At 41.5% G+C, this 27,203-nt stretch overlaps 1 protein-coding gene across 6 annotated transcripts in view; it reads right to left on the reverse strand.

Moving 5' to 3' along the window:
• LOC103345491 (zinc finger protein 717) overlaps window positions 1-27,203 on the reverse strand; it is a 554,757-nt gene that overhangs the window by 20,437 nt on the left and 507,117 nt on the right. Inside the window, exon 1 of one of the 6 annotated variants that reach the window (XR_016211506.1) lies at window positions 6,431-6,812. The exons of 1 other annotated variant lie outside the window; for it this stretch is intronic. Coding sequence is in view for 1 of the 5 variants with exons in the window: in XM_089301826.1 (XP_089157952.1) it covers window positions 6,435-6,822 (388 nt within the window). In the remaining 4 variants the exon portion in view is untranslated. 4 more of the 6 variants (XR_016211507.1, XM_089301826.1, XM_089301827.1 and 1 more) reach the window with 4 other exon arrangements.

Below are 27,203 nucleotides of genomic sequence, written 5' to 3' on the forward strand. Positions count from 1 at the left end.
TCAAAAAGCAGAGTGATGGCTTTAATTCTCAGAGGTGAATGGACAACCACATCTATGAATTCTGCCTTGAAAAATAAGCTTCCTTCTGCTCTAGGAATCTGATGTAGGTTTGGGCTAAAATGAGAAACACAGAGACCAGTTGGGTCTGTTAGGTGAGAAGAAAGGAAGCTTGATTTCCAGTTGTTACTTTGTAGCATGTTAGTTTTGAGAGGATTTCATTTTCCACTTCTACTTGAAGAAATGGAAAGGTAGAACCAGTGCCAGCCTAACACACGGCAGCTTTAGCCACTGATGACATCACAGCTTGCTGCCCAAAAGTGACAGCCAAAATAACTCAACAAACGAGAACCAAAATAAAACAGAAGAGTCTAACATAATACCAACAGTTGTTCAGCAGATATCACCAAGATCTTGACAGACAAGTCATCAGAAGGATAAAGGGTGGGGCTGGCTTTGTGGCACAGTGGATTAAGCCACCACCAAATAAAATGCTGGGATCCAATGTGTGTCCACCCTTTAAAGATGATTTACTTATTTGAAAGTCAGTTTTGGGGGCCAGTGCTGTGGCACAGCTGGTTGAGGCCCTGGCCTGCATCCCATATGGTCCCTGGTCCAGGTCTTGGCTGCTCCACATCCAATCCAGCTCCCTGCTAATGTGCTTTGGAAAGTGGCACAGTATGGCCCAAGTCCTTGGTACCTTATATCCACATGGGAGACCTGGAAGAAGCTACTGGCTCTTGACTTCATAATAGCTCATATCTGGCCACTGTGGCCATTTGGGGAGTGAGCCAGCAGATTGAAGACCTCTATCTGTCTCTACCTTTGTCAGTAACTCTGTCAATTAAATAAAATAAATCTTTAAAAAATCAGAGGTATGGAGAGGACAGTCAGATGGGGTGGCATTGTGGATTAGCATAAAGCTGCTGCCTGCAATGCTGGCATCTCATAGAGGCACCAGTTCATGTCTTGGCTGCTCCAATTCTGATCCAGCTCTCTGCTAGTGGCCTTGGAAAAGAAGATGGTCTGATACTTGGGTCCCTGCCACCCATGTGGGAGACCTGGATGAAGCTCTTGGTGCCTGACTTGGGCCTGGCCCAGTCCTGGTCATTGCAGCCATCTAGGGAGTAGACCAGCATATTGAAAATCTCTTCTTATTTTCTCCCTTCCTCAATCTCTGCCTTGCAAATAAATAAATAAAAGCTAAAAAGGAGAGATCTTCCATCTGAGATGGCTGCAATGGCCAGGGCTGAAGCACACAGAAACCAGGAGCCAGGCACTTCATCTGGGTCTCCCACATGGGTTACAATGGCCCAAACACTTGAGTCATCCTCTATTGCTTTTCTCGGGCCATTAGCAGGGAGCTAGATTAGAAGTGGAGCAAATGGGACATGAACAGCTGCCCATATGGGAAGCTGGCATTGCAGATGGTGGCCTTCCCCATTGTGCCAAAATGCCAGCCTCATGAGTGCCAGTTTGAGTCACAGCTGCTCCACTTCTGATCCAGCTCCCTGCTAATGCAACTGAGGAAGCAGAAACAGATGGCACAAGTACTTGGGTCCTTGCACCAACATGGGACACTTGGTTGGACTTCCAGACTGGGCCAGCATTATTCATTGCAGTCTCTTGAGTGAACCAGCAGACACAAGATCCCCATCCTTCTGTCTCTGCCTCTTTCTCTGTAACACTGCCTTTAAAATAAAATTTTTCAATCTTAAAACAAATAAAGAGAAAGGGTGAGACAGTAGCCACAGTAAAGTAACAGAGCAAAGCTACAATTGTGCTGTCCCTCAGCAGCCTTCTGCCTTAAGTGGGAAGTCTCTGGCTTGTAGACACTGACATAAAAGACACATTCACAACATATTTCAAAACAAAAGATGAGAGGTTTACAAGGCATATTGATTTTATGATGACTTTCATTCAAAAGGTACACTGGGTTTAGATATAAGTCTTTTGTGCAGCCAAGTTAACCCAGTGTCTAATTCAAAGAGACGTACTGAGGAAGATGTGCTGCCAGGGGAGAGAGTTGCAATGTTCCATTGTTCTTCTAGTATCATAAAGATAATGAAAAGGGCTACTCATGTCCATGGTTATAAGGAGGATAGAAGCACAAAAATTTCAGAAGGGGGGAGCAAATTTCAAATATAGTTATTTTAAGAAAATAAAATGAAGTAAATTTCAGAATATAATGTTAAGTAGAAAAACACTATCAGTTCATCAGTTCTCACAGGGATCCAGGAAAACTGCCCTGCCTACCCATAGACCAAATGTTTCAAAACACATTTTCTGATTAAATTCATTCAGAAGATTGCAGGACTCAGCACTCTGTCTCCAAGTGCCAAATGGAGGTTTAGTTTCCACTATGGGCAGATGTAGCCCATCCAAACACTCAGAACATGAGAAAAACTTTTCCATAAGAATGAACATGAGGCCGGCGCCTCGGCTCACTAGGCTAATCCTCCGCTTAGCGGCGCCGGCACACCGGGTTCTAGTCCCGGTTGGGGCGCCGGATTCTGTCCCGGTTGCCCCTCTTCCAAGCCAGCTCTCTGCTGTGGCCAGGGAGTGCAGTGGAGGATGGCCCAGGTGCTTGGGCCCTGCACCCCATGGGAGACCAGGAAAAGCACCTGGCTCCTGGCTCCTGCCATCGGATCAGCGCGGTGCGCGGGCCGCAGCGCGCCGGCCGCGGCAGCCATTGGAGGGTGAACCAACGGCAAAGGAAGACCTTTCTCTCTGTCTCTCTCTCTCACTGTCCACTCTGCCTGTCAAAAAAAAAAAAAAAAAAAAAAGAATGAACATGAAATATGCAGTCACACAGAATAACTGTACTTAGTGCTCAAGGTGAACCCCAGGATAAGCACCCAGAAAACCTGTTAGGTCTTGGGACCAGCACCATGGTGGAGCATGCAAAAATTTATTTATTTAAAAGGCAGAGTTACAGAGAGGCAGAGGCACAGAGAGAGATCTTCCATGCACTGATTCACTCCCCAAATGGCTACAATGGCCAGAGCTGGATCTATCCAAAGACAGGAACCAGAAGCTTCTGTCAGGTCTCCCATGCAGGTGCAGAACCCAAGAACTTGGGCCATCTTCCACTGCTTTCCCAGGCCATGGCAGAAAGCTGGATCTCTAACCAGCACCCATATGGGATGTCAGCACTGTCAGTGGTGGCCTCACCTGCCACACCAAAGTGCCAGTCCCCAAATTAAATCTATCTTAAAAAGCATTTTAAATGAGGGATGGGAGTTTGTTTATCAAAGCAAGGATAACATAACTACTAATACTTATTAACTTCAAAAATATAGAAATTCAATGAAACTCAAATATAACCAAAATCATCAACTACTACAAATTATTATCTTTATATTGAGAGTCATATTATAAAAAATTTAACCCCTCCCCCTATTTTGAAAAAATGCATATGGGGCTGGTGTAGTAGGTTAAGCAGCCCCTTGCAGGGCCATCACTGCACATGGGCACTGGTCCAAGACCTGGCTGCTCCATTTCCAATCTAGTTCCATGTTAATTCACCTGGGAAAGCAGAGGATGATTGCTCACATGTTTGGGCCTCTGCAATCAAGTATGAAAACCAGAAGAAGCTCCTAGCTCCTGGGTTCACCTGGCCAAGCTCAAGCCATTGTGACTATTTGAGGAATGAACCAATGGATGGAAGACCTCTCTCTGTCTTTCCATCTCTCTGTAAATCTGCCTATCAAGTAAATAAAATTAATCTTAAAAAAAAAACCTAAACAAAGTATTTTGGTTATTCCCTCATACAAAGAAAGCTCAGATAAACTGTAGATGAATCCTCCTGGCTTGATGCAATTCAGGAGGAGGATTGCCTTCTGCCACCCTGTGGTAGACATCAGTGAAAGTTATTAATGGGAAGATGAATAGACACCATCAGACTGCTTCCTTAAAGACATCACTGCTATATTACCAGATTATGTCTCTCATATGAAACATGTCTCTCCTAAAAATTTTAAAGAACTTGCCAGAAACTTATAGCGGAGCAGGGAATGATGTGCCAAGAACAGTCAGTCTGAGTAGTCTAGGAATCCTGTTGTTGGCTGTTGTCAAGTTCGTATGAATATACACACAACATAGTTACTGAGAAAGTGTCTTACAGTTGTTTCCTGGGTGTGAAGCAGCTCTTTTCAGCAGAAACACATAACTGCTTGTCCACTCACAAGCACTTTAATAGAGAGTACATGGGAAAAAAGGTCAAAAACACACTGGGTTTGACAGGAAGAATGCTGTTACCCTAGCAACCTCTATCCAGGATTCACTTCCTATTTTTACTTCCTAGATAACCTTACTATGATGCTAAATGAGTTTCACAGATTAGTAATCTGGTGACAACAGGATTCTAACAGAACCTATGAATCACTCAGTTAATCAAGTGAAAACTTCATTATACTGAAAGTCTACAGCAATAGTTTTTAGGGTCACATCTCTCTTTTCTTAAAAAGATGTTTTATTAATTTATTTGAGAGGTAGAGTTACAGATACTGAGAGGGATAGATAGAGAGAAAGGCCTTCCTTCTGCTGGTTCACCCCCAGATGGCCAAAATGGCCAGAAGAGCTTAACTGCTTTAAAGCCAGGAGCCAGGAGCTTCTTCTGGGTCTCCCATATGGGTGCAGAGGCTAAGCACATGGGTCATCTATTGCCTTCCCAGGCCATTGTAGAGAGCTGGGTCAGAGGAGAAGCAACTGAGACTCAAACCAGTGCCCATATGGGATGCTGGCTCCACAGGCAGAGGATTAACCTACTATGCCACAGTGCTAGCCCAAAGCCACATCTTTTACCCTACCATGTGGGCATCTCTTTCTTCCTTACCCTCCTCACATTAATACCTTGAACGAAGGCTTCCACAGACCACAGTAATTATAAAAATCTATCACTAATATCCTCCAATGTTGCAAGTGTCATGGGGTTAAACACAGAACCCAGAATAAAAAAAATAACTTGAAGCTGGTACTGTAGCCAATCAGGTAAAACCATATGGGTGCCAGTTTGAGACCTGGCTGCTCCACTTCTGATCCAGCTCTCTGCTATGGCCTGGGAAAGCAGTGGAAGATGGCTCAAGTGCTTGATCCCCTGTACCTGTGTGGGAGACCTGGAAGAAGCTCTTGGCTCCTGACTTCAGATCCAAGCAGTTCTGGCCATTATGACTTTTCTGTATTTATGTTTTCGTAGCTCTCCACTTTATGAAAACCCATATTAATGTAGCTCATTATTGACTCATGCGATAGACTTGCATTAATTTCAGTTCACTTTTCACTTTGCAAAGGGATTAGCAGCAGGTAATAATGGTTGACATCCCTAATAACATAACAAGGGTTGAAGACAGAAGTTGAAAAGCAGGAAAATAAATCAGCTACATTTCCATGGCCTCAAGCTCCAGATTGAAAGAGTCTGTTAATTATACACGGAAGAGAGATCAATCCACAAAGCTACTGCACAACCTTCACGGGCTGCTGGGAAAGTCAGCCAAACACATAGCAGCCCAGCTGTCAAATGTGTCTTTGGGGTCCAGCATGGGGGCCAGGAGCCAGATCCTACTTTGTTTTTTTTTTTTTTAATTTTCAATTATCTTTATATACAGAAGATCAATTTAGCATATATTAAGTAAAGATTTCCACAGTTTACACCCACACAGAAACACAAAGTGTAAAATACTATTTGAGTACTAGTTATAGCATTAATTAAACACCTAAGAGTAATTGTGTATTAATTACAGAGTTCAACCAATAGTTTTAAGTATAACATAAAAAATACTAAAAGGGTAAAGTATTAAGTTCTTTTTTTCTTTTTTTTTGTTTGTTATATAGTTTTTTTTTTTATTTAATAAATGTGAATTTACAAAGTGCAACTTGTGTATTGTTGTGGCTTCCCCCCCAAACCTCCCTCCCTCCCATGGCCCTCCCCTCTCCCACTCCCTCTCCCATCCTGACATTCGAGTTTCATTTTCAATTACCTTCATATACTGAAGATCAACTTAGCATATACTAAGCAAGGCCAAATCCTACTTTGAAGGCCACCGAGCCCTGCTCAGCTGGAACTATGATGGGATATAGCAGGAGGCCCACCTGGAAGGCATTCTTTGACCCACCCTAAGTGAGAACAGGGCTGATTTAAATATAGAGAATGGGACTCCTTCCTTCAGAGTGCTCTCAACTGCCCTGCTTGTGCCGTTCCTCCTCCAGTGTACTTTAAGGAGAATTTGAGCGAGGCAGCCCGTGGGACTGGCTGAGGGTCGGGAGACTGGGAAGTGGTGGTGGGAGACACAACACCTGGGCTCCAGCCTTGACTCTAGCGGAGAAGCTCCCAGGATCACTGAGAAGCAAGTAATAGAGGTCTGGGAGCCGCCACCCACCATTGCACCCTCCCCTCTCCCACACACGCATAGATGCCCCTTCCTGTTATCCATACTTGCCGTGGAAAATCTCAGGAGCACGTCCCCTTTCTTCAGGACACCTGGAGAGCAAAGCGGAGAGTGTGGGACAGGAGAAGTCGCTGGAACTTGGGGCCCACGGTGGCAGATGCAGAGGCACAGAAGCAGCGGGCGGCAGGTCTGGGGTGTGTGCTCCCGAACCGCCTGCAATTGCACTTGCAGAGCAAGACTCCCCAGGGAATGTGGGAGAAGGAGCAGCACGGCCTCTCAGAGACCTCTCTGATCGGTAAATGAACTTCTTTTCCCAGCCCCGAGCCACAGGGAAAGGCACGCATGCGCACGTTCTCCCACATGCACACGCACAGGCATTCAGAGCAGGAAATGTTAGAGCACCGGGTGACTCTGGGAAATGGAGTCCAGGCCAGGGCATTCCTAGATAGACTTACTGGCCCTCTCCTAGGGCTTCAGTGCGGGGTGGGTGGAGACAGTCTGGGAACCAGAGAGCATTTGCTTTTGTTTACATCCCTCCTTCCCTTCCTTCCCACCCCAAATCTCAAGGGTCAGCTGCTGTTCTTCCTTTCTTGAACAAAATCTTAAGAAGTGACAGCTACTGCTGCTGAGTCCCAAATCCGGTTCCCTCACACACACTGTTTCCCTCAGAAAAATCCCCCTGCTGCTTTATTCCTGGACAGCTTCTCTCAAGTAATGAATGACAAGGATTTCAATGTAACTCTTAGCACAGGTGTACACGGCATAGTTTAACATCTAGATTTGAGGATACGATTTTTATTTGTGTCTTGTTGATGTTTGTTGTTCTTTTCAAAGCATTTTACACCACCCTCTAATTCACCAAGTACAAAAACAAAACAAAACAAAACAAAACAAAACAAAACATCAGAAGAACTGGATACAGGACTAACATTGCCAAGCATCTTCTAGGGGCCAGATTAACAAAGTAAATGCCTTACTTTGTATCATTTATACCTTAGATTAATTCTGGAGGCAGTATTATAAATTTACAAAGAGAAAGCTGAGGTGTAAAGAGTTTAGAATTGAATTTGCCCATGCAAATATGGTTAAAAAGTCTAGGTTAAAGGCCAACCAAAGTCAAATATTGGTTTAAGAAATCTTTCACGGCCAGCACTGTGGCATAGTAAGCTAAGCCTCTGCCTTCAGCACCAGCATTCTATATGAGTGCTGGTTCAAGTCCCTGCTGTTCCACTTCCAATCCAGCTTTCTGCTCTAGCCTGGAAAAGCAGTAGAAGATGGCCCAAATGCCTGGGACCCTGCATCCACATTGGAGACCCAGAACTTCCTGGCTTCTGGCTTTGGATCAGCTTAACTATGGCCATTGCAGCCATTTGGGGAGTGAACCAGTGGATGGAAGACTTCTCTCTCTCTCTGCCTCTGTTTCTCTGTAAATCTGCCTTTCAAATAAAAAAAAATCTTCTTTAAAAAAGGAAATATTCCTTTTATCTTGGGGTTCAGTTTCTAAAACCCCAGGTTTCTCATCTCTAAAATAAAAAGTGAGGGAGAGGAAGAGTATCTGCAATGCTAATCTTCACTGTAGAGAAACACATAAGATTATAACTTACCTAAAAAAAAAAAAAAGAGATTCAAATTTGCTATTGCTGTATGGTTATTTTTCTCATTTTTTAAACTTTTATTTAATGAATATAAATTTCCAAAGTACAGCTTATGGATTACAATGGCTTTTTCACCCCCATAATTTCCCTCCCACCTGCAACCCTCCCCTCTCCTGCTCCCTCGCCCATTCCATTCACATCAAGATTCATTTTCAATTCTCTTTATATACAGAAGATCAATTTAGCATATATTAAGTAAAGCTTTCAACAGTTGCACCCACACAGAAACACAAAGTGAAAAATACTGTTTCAGTACTAGTTATAGCATTAAATCACAATGTACAGCACATTAAGGACAGAGATCCTACATGAGGAGTAAGTTCACAGTAAATCCTGTTGTTGACTTAACAAATTGACACTCTTGTTTATTGCCTCAGTAATCACCCTAGGCTCTTGTTGTGAGTTGCCAAGGCTATGGAAGCCTTTTCAGTTCACCGACTCTGATCATATTTAGACAAGGCCATAGTCAAAGTAGAGTTCTCTCCTCCCTTCAGAGAAAGGTACCTCCTTATTTGATGACCTGTTCTTTCCACTGGGTTCTCACTTGCAGAGATCTTTCATTTAGGTCATTTCATTTTTTTTTTTTTTTGCCACAGTGTCTTGGCTTTCCATGCCTGTATTTTTCTCATGTTTAATATCAACATAGCATATAAATATTATGCATTTTAGGTATATGTGTGGTGTGTGATTTTTAAGATTTTAAGTAGGAATGTAAATGGAAGCAGGATGACAAGGTGTTCTGTTTGTGATTACTTCTGTCAATTATAATTCATGGGATTAGAATTGCAGGATTAGAAATGCTTAAATGTATCCATTTATTTCACAATAATGTTTATTATATCAGGTAATATTCTTTGTATAGACTGCTTTTTCTAGCCAGACTGAAAATTCAGGATGGCAAGAAACACGTTTGCTTTGACATTAAAACTCAGCATCTTGATAGAGTTATTCTTATAGTTGAATAACTCAATGAGGATATAAAAAATAAACAAATACAATTTCTGATCACCAAGAACTACTTACTTGAAGAGACAGTGAAATATATATCTATTTGATAACTGCCACAATTAGATGAATGTATAATTTGTTGCTCAGAGACAACTTTGATAATAAAAGAGACATATTAATAATGACACAGGTTGAAATGTATAAACAGAAACCATCCAGGGCCAAGCAGGTTAAATGTTCACCCTAGCTTTGTAAGGCATTCCATTCATTATTTAGTAAACATTTACTGAGCATTATTTTGTGTGGTGTGTTGAAATAACTACCAGCCACATGACTTTCCTGGATATTGGAATAAGAGATCTGAGCAATCTGAAAAAGGCTGAGATGAACTAAGGGGCTTTTGACACAAAGGTAAGAAAAACAAAAAGCAGAGAGGTCAGTTAAAAAGTTTATCAAAGGTAATTTAGTAGGATTTGAACTAAGGTATGGTGCTAGTGGAAATGAATAAGAGGCAACATATTACAAGGAGATCTAAAATGCAGAAAAACAGGATTTCAATGGTAAATGATGGCAGGAGGGAACTCATGTGTAAATCTTCATTTGGATTTTATTAATTAATAGGCAAGGAGTTCTCAGTACATTAGTGTTCATCGGTAATAAAAGACTACCTCCAACAGACTTATAAACTTCCCCTAAATCCAGGACACAATTTCATGGGTAGCTACTATCTATAAGCCTTATGCTGATCATCAAGCCAATATTTTTAACTGCTACAATATACAATGGTCCTCTTTATGAAGCAGTTGCTTAGAAACTAGAAGGCATAATCAGTGTCTATAAGAATGATCTAAATAAAAAGTTAAATTCAGGGGCTGGCACTGTGGCACAGTAGGTTAACACCCTGGCCTGAAGTTCTGGCATCCCATTTGGGCACCTGTTTGAGACCCAGCTGCTCCACTTTCCATCCAGCTTTCTTCTGTGGCCTTGGAAAACAGTAGAGGATAGCCTGAGTCCGTGGGCCCCTGCACGCACATGGGAGACCTGGAGGAAGCTCCTGGCTGCTGGCTTCGGATTGACACAGTTCCAGCCATTGCAGCCAACTGGGAATGAACCAACAGATGGAGGACCTTTCCCTCTCTTTCTTCCTCTCCTTCTCTCTCTGTGTAACTATTTCAAATAAGTAAATAAATAAATATTTAAAAAAATAATTTCCTGGAATAACCAAAATGCACATTATAAAGTCCAAGTAAGGTGTCTAGCCACTAGCTCACTATCATGACTCATAAAAACTCACTCTGTCTTGGCTACTCTGATATGAGTGGATGGACATAAAGCAGAAAAAAAAGCAATAGGTTTGAGCAGTGAATAAATGGAAAGGGCTCCAACAACAATGCTGCAGAGCTCTGTGGCTCCTAACTGAATGTGATATGCAGGCCGGCGTCTCCTTAATTTCTGCCATGCTTTCAGTTGTTATAAGACCATAGAGCTGAGCACAACAATCAGAGCTTTCAAGTCCAACATCCACAATTCACTTAGTGATAGTGGAGCACTGTAGCTTCACTTCATGAGGACAACTAAACCTCCACACTTGATATGTCATTTTGTTTGGAGCCTCTGGTACTGGAGAGTGTATAGGGTCAGAGGGAGTAGAGGAGCATGGTGTGTAAGTCTCATGGTGGTGGTAGCTGTGCCAAGGAAGGAGTGGAGGAGGAGAAGAGCAAGAGCCCCTAGCACTGTGGGAATGAGGAGCAGAGGGTGAATGGAGACAGGATGACTTATCTGCATTATGCCTGGTATTCTCCTGGGTATAACTGATGCAACACAAATAATGTGAATATCATGATTACCCTAAAGGCAATTTCAGTCCTGGTGGACAGATGACAAGGACATAGATAATTAAAAACAATGTGACAAAAGTTGTAGGTGTACAATATAATCACCTACATCATTTTGGATGCCATGTCCATCAGACAGGAGCCATAAGGTTAAATTAAGCTCTCAGGGCTGGCATTCTGGTGTAAAGGGTAAAGCCACTCCCAGCAGTGCCAGCATCCCATATGGGCACAAGTTCAATTCCCAGCTGCTCCGTTTCTGATTCAGCTCTCTTCTGTGGCCTGGGAAGGCAGATGGTACTAGTCCTTGAGCCCCTGCACCTTCATGGGAAGACCTGGAGGAATCTCCTGGCTCCTGGCTTCTGAGCAGTGCAGCTCCAGCCATTGCAGCCAAGTGGAGAGTGAACCAGCGTGTGGAATACCTCTTTCTCTCTCTGCCTCTTCTTCTGTCTCTGTGTAACTCTGACTTTCAAATAAATAAATAAATCTTTTTTTTTAAAAAGGGCCAGATCTCAGAGGCAGCAGAGCCCAGAAATGACAGAATTGTATAAAATGAAAATAGGCAGATGGCAGGTAGAAGCTTGGTAACTGAAGCTGGGATCAGAACACGGATCTTGACTGGCAGGCTGTCAAACCAATAATTAACCTGGACAAGGCTGGGATCTCCCAACTTCTATCCTAGTGCTCATGTCTTTGCAGAGGCATAACCAAGAAAGAGAAAATCATCTCTGGCCTTGGATGAGGGGACTGTGGGAGCTCCCCACATTTGAAGCCAGAATCTTTTTAACCCTGAGATTCCCTCTTTCATAGGAAGGCTTTTCTGGCCTTGTCTTAGCATAAACCTCTCATGACACCAGACCTCCCATAGACCCACATCACAGGGCACATGATAATGAATGGCTGAATGAACAGAATCTTGAGGTATCATGTAAATGGAAGACTCATGAATCTATTCTCACCTTATGGGTGTACTTGAAGGTGAGAAAACTGAGGCAGGGGACTTTGGTCATGCTCAACCATAGAGTACTCCTTACAAAAAAAATCCTATTCACACTTCAGAAGTGCCCAGCCACCCACCTCCTGAGTACATGCTCTTGGAAAAGTGGGAAATCCCCAAAGACCAGAATTGGTAAGGCACTATCTTGACAGTGTAGAAAGCATTTGGGGAGGAAAAGCCCTGCCCCACTAGAGCCCATTGGTCAAAGGATATAGCAGAAGATTTAGAGGCTTGATGCATCACACATCTGCCCACAGAGTAGGATGATCACAGAAGACCTGAAGACGTTTTGTGAGTTGTGGCCTCATGGTATTGGCTGCAGCCACACATCAGCCCAGTTCACACATCAGGGATGACTAGTGGGCAGTGGTTTGAGCTAATCCTGCCTCTACCTGGCCAGCACTGCAGTATGCATGCAGTGAGTCTGCTCCTGGAGTGCCTGATGAGGCCAAGGAATGTGTATAGACCTACAGTCAGAGGAAGTATGAAGCACTGGCCTCAAGGTTGGAAAGTTGCCATGGCAACAATATTTTCAGAAGATGATGTGGCAGGGATAGCCCTGCAAGGCAGGAAGGACTCCGGACTAGATGTCCTTCACCTTATGCTCCTCTGAACTTAGATGTGCCTGAGTTGAGTGCAACAACCTGGGTGGGTGATGCTGAGACCACCAGATGAGATTCTGGTTAATGTATGCAGGTTGTGGGTCATAATGACAATTGTATGTGCAATGTTGGGTGCTGTCCCATGTGTTCACCCACATGCCTGATATGAATGAGGGTTGGACAGAGGGAGAGTGGGCCATGGGATTTTCAAGAAGGATGTGTGAGCAAGTGAAGCAGGCTGATTTCTTACCTGGGGCTACTAGAGAAGGGGAAGGGAGGTTTGCAGGCTTGAAAATGAGCAAAGAGATAGGAAATACTACATATCCTTTGCCCCTTCCCCAAGATGCACACCCAAGGTTAGCAATTGCCCTCCTCTTAAATCTGAATTGGTGCCAGTAATGATGTTAGAACTTGTGAATAAAGGGCCTAATGTGGCTAATATTCTGCTTGTCTTTCCTACAAATGGCCCAACAAATGATATTTTCTTAAAACAAATATAGGCATGCATATAACTTGAGACTTGACTGAGAGTTCTTGCAAAATATAAGTACTCCTTGCTGACTTGAAAGATGCTAAATGTGTGGCTCCATATTAGGGATTTGGAGCTTTGTCATTAGAGCTGGATTTTGCCTTTGGTGGTGCACATCATTTTCTCTACTAGGTCTCTGACAACTCCTATGATATTTACCCTTGCTAGACATTTCCTCAGGTTTCCAGCTGAAAGGCAGCCAAACATGAATCCCATTATCTAAAGGCTGACATCTGTGGTCTCTTTGAGACCGTCAGCTGTCAGGCTGGAAGAGCAACGGCATCACTCAACAAGAAGCACCAGAGACAGGTCTGATGGGCATGTCTGTTTATTAGCAATCAGGCACAGATTTTTATAGGGTAAGTGGGGAAGAAAAATCCTTGGGTGGTAACAGGAATTCTATAGGGAAGAAGGAGCAGCATGCCAAAAGACTTCTAACTAATTGACTTATAGGTCACGTAGGACACATAGGCCCCTGGGCTCCTTTGTGCAACCAGCCCACATCTGGGAGTTGCTTCTCAGCTCTCTGTTTATGAACCACAAAAGCACAGCCACAAGGATTCCAACAGGAAGGGAGGATGGAGGAAATGGGTCTGGAGCTCCTGCCACTTGCCAGCAGCCAGGCTGTGGGGTCCCTCTAGGGAGGCATGGCACACCATGCCCTCTCAACCTCCCACATGGGCAGGGCAAGCAGTCCCATGGGATCACCCACAGAAATCTATTTGAACTGAGAAAGATTGTGATGGCTAAATTTTTATTATAGAATTTATATCAGAAATTTGCCATCAAAGTATCCTTTATTCTGGATTTATCATACACAGTGATGGAGGAAGGAAAAAAATCTTACATCCATGTTGACCTCTCACCTACACAACAAGCAGGCCCCTGTTTCTCTGTCTTGCTAATACAGCCTCTCCTCCCCACTCCTGCCTTGACCAGCCTTGCCCTGCCTCAACTTTTGGACACAACACTATGTGAAAACTCTGATATCAGCCTGAGATCTCCACTCCTCCCAATCTGTCTCCCGCTATCTCAGCACTCAGCCTCAGAGTCCAGCCTCAGCCCAAACCCCTCCCAGCTCACACTGTGACCTCAAAGGACCTTTAAATCTAGCCCAAGCTCTTCTCTATCTCAGCAGCCCTGCTTTAGCTCAGACCTCCAAGCTCCTTCCCACCACTTTGTGCTATATAAAGCACCAGTCTGTAAGACAGGGAGTTCTCTCTTTGCTGTGTTTGCTGGGAACTCTCTGCCATGCATTCACCTTGGAGTGAATCAACCTTCTGAATAAACCTGGTCTGCCTGTGGCTCCATGCCCTGTCTCCTCTTTCTTGGCACACAGCTTCTCTTGTTTTGTGGACTTGTGTATGGAGATTAAGTATATTACCTCAATTCCTGACCATTTCAAAACCAATTTATAAACAAGGACTTGGAATGTGGCTCCACTAAAGTGTGTCTGTGATCTTAGAAATTCTTTTGGCTGCTTTTATTGGAAGGTGAGTGTCAGGAAGTGAACTGATAGAAAGGAATTGATGAGATTTCCTTTGAATTCTGTGGTGCTTCCCTGAAACTTGGAACACTTTGGTGATTTAAGACCTTCAGATTAAAAGCTCATTAACAATTCTTGCTCAAAGATGCTAAAAATAATCAGCTACCTAGATCATGGACCTTGGATAAATGTTCTCCCTCCAACTTGAAGTTTTGAAACAGGACTTACAGTGTTTTAAGATTGATGTTTTCAGGAGGAAAATACAAAGAACTACCTTTTTTTTTTACTTAGCTGAACTTAGTTATGAGAAGGAAGGGGAATGTGGAACCCAGTGGGAGGCCTGACCTATTAATGGCTGCTCCTATGATTTCCTAAAGCTTTTATATGTGAGTAAATCAAGTGAGAAAATATAGTGTGCAAGCAAAAGGACTCTGAAAATCAATATGTTGTCCATAATAGAGACTAGGGTACATGAGGAGTCTTCAAAAATTCCATTAAAAATGTGTGTCAGGGAAAAACTAGGTATAAATTTTTAATTGTAATAAAATTAACTTACCTTTTAATTCCATTTTTTTTAAAGATTTTATTTATTTACAGACAGTGAGAGGGAGAGACAGATAGAAAGGCCTTCCCTCTGTTGGTTCACTCACCAAATGGCCAGAACAGCTGGAGCTGCACCAATCTGAAGCCAGGAACCAGGGGTTTCTTCCTGGTCTCCCAAATGGGTGCAGGGGACCAAGGACTTGGGCCATCTTCTACTTCTTTCCCAGGCCACAGCAGAGAGCTAGATTCAAAGAGGAGCAGCCAGGACTAGAACTGGTGCCCATATGGGATGTGGGCACTGCGGGAGGAGGATTAGCCTACTGTGCCACTGTGCTGGCTTTTTAATTCCATTTTTCTTGTGTATTTTTAAAAGTCTCCTTGGATATAGTTTGCCTTATGTGTGGTCTAGAGCACTCTAGGGAGGAATATGGGAGATACTTATCTCTCTGCAACTGCATGATGTGTTGATTGGGCTTATAAACTCAGAGTATGGGAACTCAAGTGTGGCCCATTGGAAATAGCCTGTTAGGACATAGTAGTAATAGTGGTTAACTAGTATTTATTAAGTCATTATATGCAAGACATGGCTATTAGTATTTTAAATGTGTTGTCCCATTTCATTTTTGCTTAAGCACTAGATATAACTATTGTCATCATTTTCCAGGTGAAGAGGAACAGAGATTACCCAACATGCTATTGCTAAGCATGACAAAGTCAGCATTCAAACCTGTAAGCATTTCTTAATGATGATGGTTACTTTTTATTTGGATTTGTCAGTCCAGTTGATTGTATATATTGTATATATATATATATATATATATATACACTGTCTACAGATTTCAAAATGTTTTTCTTTAAAAAGATTTAATTATTTTATTTGAAAGGCAGAGAGAAAGAGAGAGAGAGAGAGAGAGAGAGAGAGAGAGAGAGAGAGAGAGAGAAGTCTTCCATCCACTGGTTCACTCCCCAAATGGCTGCAATGGCCAGAGGTGGGCAGATCCAAAATCAGGGGTTTCTTCTGTACCTCCCACTTGGGGTAAGAGATTCAAGAACTTGAGTCACCCTCCACTGTTTTCCCAGGCACATCAGCAGGGAGCTGAATCATAAATTGAGCAGCTGGGACTCCCACCAGAGCCCATAGGGTTGCTGGAGCTGCTTGCTATGGCTTTACTTGCTATGCCAGAGTGCTAGCCCAAGGTTAAGACTTCCAAAAGGTCTTATATATGACCTAAGTTGATGGGAGTAGAGAAGAGTTTGAGGCACCAAAGGACTTTGCATCACACCTTGAATGAAAAATCTGAGAATATTAGTATCTCCCATCTCAGCCAGCCTTCAGAAGAGGGTGATGTAAAGAGTTATTTTGAATTCTGTTTTCCAAAGGGATGTTGGCACTTTTGCCTCTCCTAGGGATTCAAGAGTGAAACACAAGGCAACCTTTGCCTATCCAGGCAAAGGGATTTGGCTGTATTTTTGGAATCTGATGATGTAAGATCTCCTAGTTTGGGAAAAAAGTATCTATAATCTTAATATACTGTAATGTTTCTCTCACAGATATAGATTTCAGTCAATGAGTAAACATTAGTGGGTCATGAGACTAAAATCCCACACATACCTATTGCCTATGAACCTGAATCCTCATAATCACTTGATACTTCCATTACGGCATTTACTGCCTCCTGCTTCATAGCAATGGCTTATGTATGGATGTTTCTAGGCTTGAAGTGAGTTTACTCAGTAAAGTGAGTAAACTCAGATAACTATGGAGCTTTGTTATCGTCTCTTGGAGAGGTTCCCATCCATGTTTCTGAAGGTATAACCATATCTGTGTCTCAGTTTGGTCTATCGAGGCCATTTTGCATCTCTCTCTAGGATATGTACTTATTTAATTATTCATCTAAATGCCTATGACATAATGTACTCCATATTTTAAATACCTGTATCACTAATTTCCTTCCTAGATTTAGGCATCAAGGCTTTCCAGACCTAGGGCAAGATAGTTCACAATTTACCAGGATATGGGCCTGATTAAAGATTATCTTGGGGCTGGTGCTATGACAAAGCAGGTAAAGCATGCAGTGCTGGCATACCATAGGGGCAACGGTTTGATTCTTGGCTAATCTACTTCCAATCCAGCTTTCTGATGTGGCTTGGAAAAACAGTATAAGATGGTCCAAGTCTTTGGGGCCCTGCACCCATGTGGGAGACATGGAAGAAGTTCCTGTCTCCAGGCTTTGGACCAGCACAGCTCTGGCCATTGCAGCCATCTGCGGAGTGAACCAGCAGATGAAATACCTCTCTCTCTCTTTCTCTCTCTTCCTCTGCCTCTCTTTAATTCTGTATTTCAAATAAATAAAATAAATCTTTTTTAAAAAAGATTATTTCCAGGGACCATCATTGTGGCATAGCAAGTTAAGCCACTGCCTGCAAAATCAGCATCCCACATGGGTGCCAGTTTGAGTCCTGGCTGCCCCAATTCCTATCCAGTTCCCTGCTAATGCACCTGTGAAAGCTGCTGAAGATGGCCCACGTCCTTGCCACTATGTGGGAGTCCTAAAAGAAGCTCCTGGCTCCTGGCTTTGACCTAGCCTAACCCTGGCCTTTGCTGTCATTTAGGGAGTCATCCAGGCCAAATCTAGGAGGCAGGAACTCCATTTGTGTTTCCCATTTGGGTAGCAGAGGCCCAAATATTTGAGTCATATTGTGATGCTTTTCCATGTGCATTTTCAAGGAGCTGTATTGAAAGAAGAGCACATAGGACTCAATGTGGCACTCTCATATGGGATGCTGGCACTGTAGACAGTGGTTTACCTGCTGTGCCACAATGCCAGCCCTTCAGAGGAGACACTTGACCTGATTGTCAGATAATCAATCAGCAAACAGATGGAAGCGTCTGGAGTACTGAACTTATATACATTTGTAACAAAGAAAAAAACCCATTAGGATTTATTTAATTTCTTATTGTCGCAGTGATGGATTTGAGTAGATCTAGGACCAGTAAAAATGAAATGTAACTTGACCTTAGTAAGTCTCCACAATGCTTTGAACAAAGGTGAGAATGTGACTTTGGGGTCAGACATCTGTTGATTCCCATCGGATCATCTCAGGAAAGAGATGAACAGTTTGAGATCTGACTATGGCAGCTTTAACTTACCTCATTGTTCAGTCTTCATTCAGGTTTGCAGGTAGTGAGGTCCTAATTATATTCAGAGAAAGCTTAGAAGATGAATTGGAGAAGTGTGTCTCAGATAGGATAGCATCCCAATGAAGTCCTTATTAGTCAGGTTTTCATTAGAGCCTGTGTGTTCATTAGATCTGGTCAACAAAGGAAGTGGAGAAATTGGAAATTTTAGAAGAGGAAGAAAAATTATTAGAGGCACAAATAAATGACTTAAAATATTTCTATAGGGGCCGGCGCTGTTGTGGAGTGGGTTAAAGTCCTGACCTGCATGCTGGCATCATTTTGGAGCTGGTACCAATCCCAGATACTCCACTTCCAATCCAGCTTCCTGCTAATGTGCCTGGGAAAGCTGTGGAGGTTGGGCCCCTGCACACTCATGGGATACCAGGAAGAAGCTCCTGGTTTCTGGTTTCAGATCAACTCATCTCTGGCCATTGTGGCCATTTGTGGAGTGAACCAGTAGAAGGAAGACCTGTCTTGCTCACTCTGTCTCTACTTCTCTTTGTTAACTTTGTCTTTCAAATGAATAAAATATATCTTTTTAAAAAATCCTCCTATAAAAAAATTGAATCCAGTTTTAGTGACTGATTTTTTTTTTCCCGGGCTAGGTAAACTTATGTTGTGGGAGCAATTATTCTAAATAGTATGATGATAACTTCCTTACCATTTTAATATGAACAAAAATGAATCTAAATGGGAGCAGAAGGGGCCAGCATCATGGTTAAGCATGTTAACTTGTAACTTTTGATGTTGGCATTCCACAGTGAAGTAGTGATTCAAATCCCAGATGCTCAGAATCTAATCCAGCTCTTTGATAATATAAAAGAGAAATCAGCAGATAATGATTCAAATACTTTGGCCCCAGCTGGCCACATCGGAGACATGGGTGGAGTTCCAGGCTACTGGCCTAGGCCTGGCCAAGACCAAGCTGTGAACCAGGAGATGGAAGACTTTCCTTCTCTGTCTCTCCCTCTGTGTCTCTAATTTTGCCTTTCACTTGAATAAGCAAATCCTTTAAAAAAAGAAAAGAACTTAAAAAACATTTATTTATATGCTCACCACTCAGTAAGTCAGTTACTGTGTCTACCATATCATAGACAGAATCCTAAGAGAAGCAAAAAACATACATAGAGGATGTATTCCGCCCTATATTCAAGAGGAAGTATAGATATATGTAAATAAGTAAAAACCAAGAAGTATGATTCACCAGTTCCACAAATGAAGTGAATAACCTAAAAAAGGGCATAAAGGGGAAATAGTATATAAGTCTGAGCCTGCTGTTAGTCCATAAAGGCTGGAACAGATAGCAATGAGACTGTGGTTATTTTTCCACTGACAGTTTTCAGAAGAGGGCAAGGGTTCCATTAAAGCTTCAGTGAACCCTGTTTGAACCACTGTGTTTGTGTCAGGTATTGGGTTCCTATCAGTAATAATATATATATTAATATATATATTATATAGCTGCATATATATTTTATATGCTCCTGTTTGGGACATTTAAAAATTATCTTTGTCCATGTAATTCATTTGCAAGTATGAAAAATCAGCACATGTGTAAGTATACCTATAAATAATGAAGCGAACTTATGAGTGTCTTATATGATAAAGTGAATCATCCATTGAGAAATATATGTTTGAATAAACATGTATTTCATAGACTCTCCAGGTATTTTCATTGTATTGTTACCTCCTTTTATACATATTAACAAATATGCACATACATATTTGTGTCTCAGTTACTTCTTAATTTACAGTTGATTATGTGTGAGTTTACTTACCCAAGAAGACTGCTCACTACCACTAAAGTCCTAAATGTTATCTGAAACCCTCCTAGAGCTAAGAGCCAAAGAACTTCTGAAGGGCCTGAATCCTCTGCCTTGAACATGCACAACAATGTATCCTTTGCTTTGAGCATGTACAGCAACATCCCCACACCACAGCTCAAACGTGGGAATGAAACTCATGGTCAGAAATGTGGGTGACTTATTAAATATGCTCTTCATCCATCTTTCTTGGAACAGTGGAGGGGAGGCTAGCACTCTGATTTGACCCATTGATGTTGCTCCATCACAAGTCTTGCTAACCACAAAGATATCTGATCATCCTCCATCTGAAAGCCCTTGAAAAAATGAGCCTATAAGACCCCTTGATCAGGGCCAGAGCTGTGACGTAATGGGTGAAGCTGCTTCCTGCAGTGTTGGCATCCCATATGGGTGCCAGTTTGAGTCCTGGCTGTTCCACTTCTGATACAGCTCTCTGCTGTGGCCTGGGAAGGCAGTGGAGAATGGCCCAAGTCCTTGGGCCCCTGTACCCTCATGGGAGATCCAGAAGAAGCTCCTGGCTCCTGGCTTTGGATCAGTGCAGTTTGGGCAATTGCAGCCAACTGGGGAGTGAACCAGCAGATGGAAAACCTCTCTCTCTCTCTCTCTCTCTGCCTCTCTGTCTCTCTGTAACTGTAACTTTCAAACAAATAAATGGATCATTAATAAAAAATACCCCTTTGTCCCCAGCTTTGTGGAGTTTATATAATGATCAAGCCAACTACCCACCCAGAGAGGAATGTCTGCATCCTTGTGGACATGAACAGAAATTATCAGACTAAGGATGTGAAGTCTTCAGTTACAGTCCCTTAGTTTGGCCCAAGGATATTTCCAAAGGCCATAGATGCTTTAAACCATGGGGAGATTGCCCAACCCCACTCTGAAGTGCTCTTCTATTCTATGTTTTCCCACTGCCCCTAGGGCTGCCTGAGAATTTACAACTAGCTACAATTCTCAGGGTAGAGCATGGGTCCTACCCTCAGCATTACCAGGCCACACTCAAAATTTTATCACATATTCAAAAGATGGGTTCTTATACTAGTGTAACTCTGCATGAAGGAACTTGGGTTTTTGCTGCTTAGGATTACTTCTTGCTATACAATTTGCGTTGTGGGGAGGAAATCACTCTGAAATGTTGTGAATCCTGTTCCCAGGTGGGGAGTGTTGTGAGGTGACCCTGCAATTGATGGTTACGTGCATGGGTGGCAAGTGCAGCAGTCCCCTGCTTACATTCTAAAATGTAAACAATCAATATAGCTTTTCCCTGACAGCAGTAAGTCCAGCTGGGGGAAAGGGGAAGACGCAGATCGACCATGGCATGCTCAACCTCTCTGCCCATCCCCCTACAATTTCTTTCTTCCCACTTAGAGCTCCAAATGCAGTTCAGCATGTTTCTCTGCCCACCACTATCCACAGCTTGTGGACTTGCTACCTTTCATCTGGTTTGCTTCAGGGGGTGGTGACACCAATCTACTCTCTCAGTCCCTGTGCCACTCCTTCACTACACATCGACCACATCTCCCTCCTCTCTGTTTACCACAGACCTGAGTAGTCTCTTGTTGACTCCTGGCCCACTCTGCACAAACTTCTCTAGATTCTGCTGCCTGTTTGTTTCTGCTCATTAAGTATCTATTTTTCCCTGCATGACTCAAAACCTCCTGCTGCTATATTCTGCATTAATTTTATATGCTGCCACTTTACTAAACACTTTTATGAATTCCAATAGTCTCTTAGTGGAGTCCTTTGGCTCCCTTATACATAGCCTCATGTCATCAGCAAATAGGGAAAGTTTGACTCTTCCTTTCCAGTTTGTATCCTTTTGATTTCTTTTTCTTGCCTAATAGCTCTGGATAAATCTTTCAGAACTATATTGAATAGCAAGGATGAGAGTGGGCATCTTTGGTTCTGGATCTTAGTTGGAATGCTTCCAAGTTTTCTCAATTCAATAAGAAGCCACCTGTGTGTTTGTCATCAATGTCCTTGATTGTCTTGAGAAATGTTCCTTCTATACCCAATTTACTTAAAGTTTTCATCATGAAAGGATGTTGTATTTTATTGAATGCTTTCTCTGCATCTATTGAAATAATCATATGGTTTTTATTCTTCAATTTGTTAATGTGATCCTACATTCCCCTTTTCATCTCTAATTTTATGAATTTGGGTCTTCTTCCTCTTTTTGGTAAGTTAGGCCAATGGTGCATCCTTTTGTTTATTTTTTAAGAAAAGTCTTCATTTCACTGATCTTTTGTATGTTTTGTTTTTAATTTTGTCTATTTTACCTTTAATTTTATTTATTTCTTTCATCCTATTAATATTGTGAGTTTTTTGGTTGTATTTCTAGGTCTTTGAAAAGCATTGATAGCTCACTTATTTGGTGTCTTTCCAACTTCTTGATGTGGACATCAATTGCTATAATCATCCCTCTTAACACGGCTTTTGCTGTATGCCATAAGTTTGATATGTTGTATTGTCATTGTCATTTATTTGCAGATTTTTTTATTTCTCTTTTGACTTCTTCTTTGACCTACTGTTCATTAAGGAGAATTTTGATCAGTCCCCATGTGTTTGCACATATTCTAAAGATTCTTGAGTTGTTGATTTCCATCTTCATTCATTGTAGTGAGAAATGATGCATGGAATGGTTTTAATTTTTTTTGAATTTGTGAGACTTTCTTGCTTTATGGCTCAGTATATGATCTTAGAGAATGCTCCCTGCAGTGATTAAAAGAATGTGTATTCTCCAACTATGGGATTAACTGTTCTGTAGCCATCAGTTAGTTTTTGGATCCATATTGTAGATTAACATTTTATTTCTTTGCTGATTTTCTGCCTGGTTGATCTATCTATTGATGGAAGTGCAGTATTTAAATTCTCCATTACTATTGTATTAGCATCTATGTCTCCATATGGATCCTTTAACATTTGTTTTTTAAAGATTTATTTTATTTATTTGAAAGAGAATTACAGAGAGAGGTAGAGACAGAGAGAGGTCTTCCATATGCTGGTTCACTCCTCAGATGACCCCAATAGCTGGAGTCACACCCATCTGAAGCCAGGAGCCAAGTGCTTTTTCTTTGTATCCCATGCGGGTTCAGGAACCCAAGGACTTGGGCCATCTTATACTGCTATCCCAGGCCATAGTAGAGAGCTGGATTGGAAGAGAAGCAGCCAGGACTAGAATTGGCACCATATGGGATGCTGGTGCCTCAGACCAGGGCACTGTGTCAAAGTGACCCACTGTGTCAAAGCACCAGCCCCAACATTTGTTTTAAATAGCCATGTGCCCCAGCATTGGGTTCATATACTTTTATTATAGTCACATATTCCTGTTGAATTGATTCCTTAATGATTATATAGTTCCTTTCTTTATTTCTTTTAACAGTTTTTGTGTTAAAGTCTATTTTATCTGACATTAGGAAAGCTACACCTGGTCCTTTATGCTTTCCATTAGCATGAGTATCTTTTTCAATACTTTCACTTTCAGTCTGTGTGTATCTTTGTTTTTGAGGTGTGTTACTTGCAGGCAGCAAATAGATGGGACTTGCATTTAACATGTTCAGCCAGCATGCATCTTTTAATTGGAAAGTTTAGGACATTTACATTCAAAGTTACTATTGATAAGTAACAACTTGGCCCTGCCATTTTCCCATAAAAACTCCTATGGTTTGCTTTGATTTTTTCTTTGTACTTTTACTGGGAGATTTTCTGCCTTCACATTCTTTCATAATGATGACAATCTTTCTGTGTTTCTGGGTGTAGCACACCCTTAATCTTCTTCTGTAAGGCTGGATGAGTGTTGAATAATTCTTTCAATTTCTGTGTGTTATGTAAGGTCTTTATTTCACTTTCATTCAAAACTGAGAGTTTTTCAGGGTACAGTATTCTGGGATGACTTTTTTCTCTTAAGACTTACAAGGCTGGTATGTTCTGTCCTTCAAATATTTTCCAATAAAATCAAAACTCCGCAGATTATTTCCATTCCCTTATTTTTTACTAAGTGAAAATGGATCCCAGCTCCCCTCAAAGCAGGTATTAACCAAACAAAATTCAAAATAAATTTTAAAATGAGGGTTACATGAAGTTAATTATGCTGATCTTCAGCACTACTGTGATTACTCTGATCAAGAGTTTTACAAGAGTAATAGATCATATTTTTACAAGAGTAAAGAAACGTTCATAGACCAGACTGAGAAAAAACATATAAGCCTTCAGAGATTATGAGAATATGGAGGAACGTATCTGCAAAAAAAGAGGATGGCAATGACACTCGATAGTTGGATGTTAACCAACTTCTGCAGGGCTTTAAGTATTAGATTTGTCCATTGTAATGAATCTATAAGTCTATAACTGTTTATATTAGGTACCATCACTGAGTGTGGGACACTAACATTTTGGTATAGTACTTTTTTTAAAAGATATTATTTTTTTAAATTTTGCTTTTATACAATATTTTAAAATACTAGTATAGCCAAAGGTTTAATGCTCCACTAACCAAAGAGTTCAACAACTAAGAAGCAGAAAGACTATAGTTCAAGTCAATGCACAAAAATCAACAGCCTTTGTATACACAAGCAATGCATGGCTGAGAAAGAACTGCTAAGATCAATCTCATTCACAATAGCTACAAAAACAATCAAATACCTTGGAATAAACTTAACCAAGGACATAAAAGATCTCTACGATGAGAATTACAAAACCTTAAAGAAAGAAATACAAGAAGATACCAAGAAATGGAAAAATCTTCCATGCTCATGGATTGGAAGAATCAACATCATCAAAATGTCCATTCACCCAAAAGCAATTTATAGATTCAATGCTATCCCAATCAAGATACCAAAAACATTCTTCGCAGATCTAGAAAAAATGATGCTGAAATTCATATGGAGGCACAAGAGACCTCTAATAGCTAAAGCAATCTTGTACAACAAAAACAAAGCTGGAGGCATCACAATACCAGATTTCAGGACACACTACAGGGCAGTTGTAATCAAAAGAGCATGGTACTGGTACAGAAACAGATGGATAGACCAATGGAACAGAATTGAAACACCAGAAATCAACCCAAACATCTACAGCCAACTCATATTTGATCAGGGATCTAAAACCAATTCCTGGAGCAAGGACCGTCTATTCAATAAATGGTGCTGGGAAAACTGGATTTCCACGTGCAGAATCATGAAGCAAGACCCCTACCTTACACCTTACACAAAAATTCACTCAACATGGATTAAAGATCTAAATCTACGACCTGACACCATCAAGATATTAGAGAACATTGGAGAAACCCTTCAAGATATTGGCAAAGGCAAAGAGTTTCTGGAAAAGACCCGGGAGGCACAGGTAGTCAAAGCCAAAATCAACTATTGGGATTGCATCAAATTGAGAAGTTTCTGTACAGCAAAAGAAACAGTCAGGAGAGTGAAGAGACAACGGACAGAATGGGACATGTACTCTATAGAATACTATACAGCAGTCAAAAACAATGAAATCCGGTCATTTGCAACAAGATGGAGGAATTTGGAAAACATCATGCTGAGTGAATTAAGCCAGTCCCAAAGGGACAAATATCATATGTTCTCCCTGATCGGTGACAACTAACTGAGCACCAAAGGGGAAACTTGCTGAAGTGAAATGGACATTATGAGAAACAGTGACCTGATCAGCTCTTGTCCTGACGGTTGATGTACAATGTAATACTTTATCCATTTTAGTATTTTTTTTGTTCTAGTAATATTGGTTGAACTCTGTAATTAACACACAATATTTCTTAGGTGTTTAAATTTTAACTGAAAAGTGATCCCTGTTAGGAATTTGGAAAACATTATGCTGAGTGAAATAAGCCAATCCCAAAGGGACAAATACCACTTGTTCTCCTTGATACGTGACAACTAACTGAGCACCAAAAAGGAAACCCGTTAAACTGAAATGAACACTATGAGAAACGGTGACTTGATCAGCCCTCACCCTGACTGTTGATGAGCAACTTAATATGTTATTCCTCTTAGTATTTTTTTTGTTTGTTCTACTTAATACTTTTGGTTGAATACTGTAATCAATACACAATTCTTCTTAAGTGCTGAAACTTAACTGAAAAGTAATCACTGTTAAATATAAGAGTGGGAGTAAGAGAGGAAAGAGATGTGCAATTGGGACATGCTCAAGCTGACTTACCTCAAATGGTAGAGTTAGACACATACCAGGGGATTCCAATTCAATCCCATCAAGGTGGCATGTACCAATGCCATCTCACTAGTCCCAGTGATCAATTTCTGTTCACAATTGATCATAATGATAGGACTAAGAACCAAAGGGATCACATAAACAAGAATAGTGTCTGCAAATACTAGCTGATAGAATAAAAAAGGGAGAGAACGATCCAACATGGGAAGTGAGATACACAGCAGACCCATAGAATGGCAGATGTCCTAAACAGCACTCTGGCCTCAGAATCAGCCCTTAAGGCATGCGGATCTGGCTGAAAAGCCCATGAGAGTATTTCAGGCATGGAAAGGCAAGACACTCTGGGGAAAAAATAATAAACCTAAATGAAAGATCTCTGTGAGTGAGATCCCAGTGGAAAGAACGGGTCATCAAAGAAGGAGGTACCTTTCTCTGAAGGGCGGAGAGAACTTCCACTTTAACCATGGCCTTGTCTAAAAATTATCAGAGTCAGTGAACTCAGGGGGCTTCCATAGCCTTGGAAGCTCATGACAAGAGCCTAGGGTGATTACTGACGCCATAAACAAGAGTGTCAATTTGGTAAGTCAACAACAGGAGTCACTGTGCACTTACTCCTCATGTAGGATCTTTGTCCTTAGTGTGCTGTACATTGAGATTTAATGCTATAACCAGTACTCAAACAGTATTTTTCACTTTATGTTTCTGTGTGGGAGAAAACTGTTGAAATCTTTACGTAATGTATGCTAAAGTGATCTTCTGTATATAAAAAGAAACAAAAATGAATCTTGACATTAATGGAAGGGGAAAGGGAGTGGGAAAGGGGAGGGTTGTGGGTGGGAGGGACGTCATGGGGGGGAAGCCATTGTAATCCATAAGCTGTACTTTGGAAATATATATTCATTAAATAAAAGTTTAAAAAAAAAAGAGAGATGGTCCAAAGACCTCAATAGACATTTTTCAAAGAGGAAATCCACTGTCAACTCTGCCTGTCAAATAAATAAATAAATAAATAAATAAATAAATAAAAGAGGAAATGCAAAGAGCCAACAG

Source organism: Oryctolagus cuniculus, chromosome 8 (genome assembly GCF_051225735.1).
Source record: "Oryctolagus cuniculus isolate XC-2025 breed Fujian yellow rabbit chromosome 8, ASM5122573v1, whole genome shotgun sequence".
Taxonomy (NCBI): Eukaryota; Metazoa; Chordata; class Mammalia; order Lagomorpha; family Leporidae; genus Oryctolagus; species Oryctolagus cuniculus.